The sequence below is a fragment of the Myotis brandtii genome, unplaced genomic scaffold (assembly GCF_000412655.1).
Source record: "Myotis brandtii unplaced genomic scaffold, ASM41265v1 scaffold986, whole genome shotgun sequence".
NCBI lineage: Eukaryota > Metazoa > Chordata > Mammalia > Chiroptera > Vespertilionidae > Myotis > Myotis brandtii.
In genome coordinates this window covers 1,899,208-1,902,760 of record NW_005372102.1, presented here as the reverse complement: position 1 = coordinate 1,902,760, position 3,553 = coordinate 1,899,208, and the positions used below count along the sequence as shown (strand labels likewise).

Sequence of the window (3,553 nt, the reverse complement as noted above, 5' to 3'; positions counted from 1 at the left end):
GGCTCCTTGTCCCCACCCCCAACCCCAACCCCACCCGCCACAGGTCGCCATCTTTCTCCGACACGATGTGGCTTCCTCAGTGTTCACCGGGGCCTGTGTCTTCTGTTCCCTGTTCATGTCCTCATTTGCCGTCTTACCATGTTTCTTAACAAGATAAAACAGAATGAATGAGCGTATAATTATATTTCTTTGTTTGAATTGGATTTTTTGTTTTACTTAATTTGAAAACCAGGTCAAAAGTAGTATATTTCTCATTAAATATGTTGTTTACAGTCCCACATTTAGTAAATGGAATTGCTAGCTGGGCCTTAGTCGTCTTGGGACAGTGATACTCACCACTGACTTTTTTCTTAGAAGCTGCTCCTTCTCGGAGCTTCTCCTTCCTGCCAGGCTGTTCTGGGGCCTGCACGTGTCCTTGGTGATCCCTCCCAGCAGTCTGTGTGGCGCGGGGTGGGTCCCACGTGTCATGTTGGGGCAGGTGACACACAGGAGCAGCCCTCTGGTGCTGGCCCAGACCTTTGGACCCTTTTCTTTGTTGAAAGCCTTCTCTCCACAGGCTGGGGACCACGACGCACGACACCTGCAGCGAGGACGCGTACAGCACCTTGCTGCAGCGGTACCAGCGCTCCGAGGAGGAGCTGCGCAGGGTCGCCGCCGAGTGGCTGGAGTGCCAGAAGCGGATCGACGCCTACGTTGATGAACAGGTGCGTGTGCGTTGTGTGTGTGTGTGGGGGGGGGTGCCTGCGGGGTGGCCCTTGCCCGCCCAGCCTGCAGGACTCGGCAGCAGGGGTCCAGGTCACCATCCGCCTGTCCGCGCCCCTGGTCCCTTTACCGGCTGCTGCCTTGGGGAGCTGCTGAGTCTCGTCGTCTCACTGCTGACTGAACACCTGTGGAGAGCCAGGGGTGCACATCACGTGTGACCTTCAGAGCCCGTCTCCGTCCCTCGCTGGCTAGAAGGGGACGCAGACTTGAACGTAGCCAGCCGTTCGGGGGCTCCTGGGGGAGAGGGGCCTGAAGGCTGGGCAGCCAGGGCCTCCTAGGTGACAGGAACAGGCTTCCAGGTGGCACCTCGGCCCACCCGCCTCTTAACAGCTGCTGGCAAAAGAAAAATGCATTTCCTAAAACCTGCAGGCCGATACAGTGTCACTGGGACTTGGCACCAATTTGAAACTTCCATCCAAGAAGATGCTGCATAGCCCTCTGTGAGGTGGTTTTGTAGCCTGTGTTAGGCTTTATGGTGTGTGCACTTCTTACGGAGCTTACACCGGGTACTTTATAACGAGTGGCAGAGTAAATGGCAGAGGAAATTTCCTGAACAGCTGTGCTGGTATGTGTACGCAAGGCGGTCCTGTCCAGCCCTTGTCGGGCTCTTAGCTCTTCGCAGTTTCTAGCTGATGGCTGTGAATCTCTGCGTCAGGGTGTCTTCTACAAGTAATACTGGTTCTGTCTCTCTGCAGCGCTGGAGCTCCGGTTGGTTGGTTCTGGCTTCGAAGGAGTTTGGACTTTTCACATTGTCTCATGTTTCTCACACGGATCGCTGATGCTTTTTATCAAGTTAAAGAAATTTCCTTTTTTATCCAACTTATTACAGTTATTTTTGTTTAAAAATCCAAATAGATATTAAATTTGATTGTATATTTTTTATCCTTTTATACATTTCCAAAAGAATTAAGAGATTAAGTTTCCTAATTTTTTTTTTAAGGTTTCCTAATTTTGAGACATCCTTGCATTCCTGGGATTAAACCCTGCTAATTTATGACATATTACCTTTTTTTTTTTTTTTTTTTTTTCTTTTTTTAGAGAGAGAGAGAGAGAGAGGAAGGGAGAAGGAGAGAGCAAGAAACATCAACGTAAGAGAGCAACATCTATTGGTTGCCCCCCATACGCACCTCGACCTGGGATCAAACCCACACCTGGGTATGTGCCTCGACCAGCACTAGAACCCGCAACCCATTGGTGCACGGATGATGCTCCAGGCAGCTGAGCCGCCCAACCAGGGAGTGAGATGTTAGTGCTAATTCATCATGAGATTTAATTCTCGATGATTATTTGGGACTTTTCTGTCTGTTCTGAGGAGCTGTGGTGCTCACTGCAGCAGCACATACACGAACGCTGAGCTGTTGTGTGTGGGATTTTGTCTTTAGGTTCTCATCTATTTTGTATGAAGGTTATGCTAGTCTCAGAGAATGAATTGAGAAATTTTCCATGTTTTTAGATTTTTCAAGAATAAATTCTGTTCTGTTCCATAAAGGACTCGCTAGAACCGCCCTCCAAAAACAAAACCAAACCAAACCCTTTGGGCCTGATCTGTTTTGCAGGGAGGAGGAGCAGGACTGCAGATCTTTCACGGCCTTTTCCGTGCGTGTGACATGTGTGAGCCTGTGTGGGTTCTCTGCTTCATGAGTGAGCTTCACAGATTGCTGCTTGCCTAGGAAGCTACCTCAGCGTCTCCGGGAGGGCGGCCCCAGCTCGTGCTCAGGGGGCTGTGGAAACGGGGCCTGGAGGCGGTGGAAGAAGGCCAGTCCTCCTGGGCTGCCGCTCACGGTCACATTTGAGAGACGGCACTTTCTCCACGAAGGGCAGTGCGTAGCCCAGCGGTCCCCGCAGAGCGCCCGCGAGCTGCTGAGAGGTCAGGAGAAGCCCAGAGCCTGCACTGCTCGCCAAGCCGCAAAGGCTTTTTCAGGGCGACTCCCTTTAAAACCGTTGCGGAGGCCCCGCAAGACAGCCGGAGGCCCTGCTGGCAGCATCCCTCGGTGGGAATGGTGTACGTGTACGGGTGGAGAAGCGTCTCCTCTGTGTGATCTGTCCCCCTCCCGCTCTCTGCGCTGCCCCTGGTCCCTGGGTCGGCCTGGGAGGCGTTGGCAGAACCAGCTTCCGCGGTGCTGGGCACACCTTCTTCTTTTCCCAGGCGTTTCTGCTTTACCTTGTTGGCTGGTTTCCTGTTTTGTTAGGTCATTTTGGCTTCTTACATTGAACGCGTACTTCTCAGTCCTTCGTGATCTGCTTTGCTCTCAGTGCGTTTAAACGGATGCATTTTCTTCTGCGTTGTGGGCACATCTTATAAAACTTGATTTGTGGGGCTTTCATTGTCAATTACTTCAACATAGATTTCTTCTCTAATCATTTAAACTACTTCGAATTCTTTTCAAATGCAAGAATTTTACTTGATGAAATTATTCTTGTATGGAGGGTTTATGGGTAGCATTTTCTTGACTGTAGGATTGGATACATTTTGGAAGAAGAATGTATCCCCTTTCTATCCTTTAATGGTTACTCTTAAGTTTCTAATCATTGTAAGATTACATAGATTACATTTATACAAACATCGGATTCAATCACTGAAGAGCCTCCCCCTCCTAAGTAAGACAGTGCCTTGAGCCCACTCTTAATTTCTCCTCCGTCTGTTCTTTTGATTGTGGTAACGTACACGTGATCTGACTTTGTTCATCTCACTCACGTGCCCTCGGAGGGAGTGCACTCATTGTGGTGAGCATCTCCCGTCACTTCCAGGACTTTGCTATTCTGTCCCCATTAAACAGCCACAGCCCCCCCC

The 3,553-nt window shown here is 50.2% G+C and overlaps 1 protein-coding gene across 3 annotated transcripts in view; it reads left to right on the top strand.

Moving 5' to 3' along the window:
- Positions 1–3,553, top strand: part of FAM193A (family with sequence similarity 193, member A) — a 105,167-nt gene that overhangs the window by 72,040 nt on the left and 29,574 nt on the right. For all 3 annotated transcript variants that reach the window (XM_014533494.1, XM_014533495.1, XM_014533493.1), the window contains one exon: positions 557–704. In XM_014533494.1, coding sequence (XP_014388980.1) covers positions 557–704 — 148 coding nt within the window. The remainder of the gene's footprint in view (positions 1–556; positions 705–3,553) is intronic.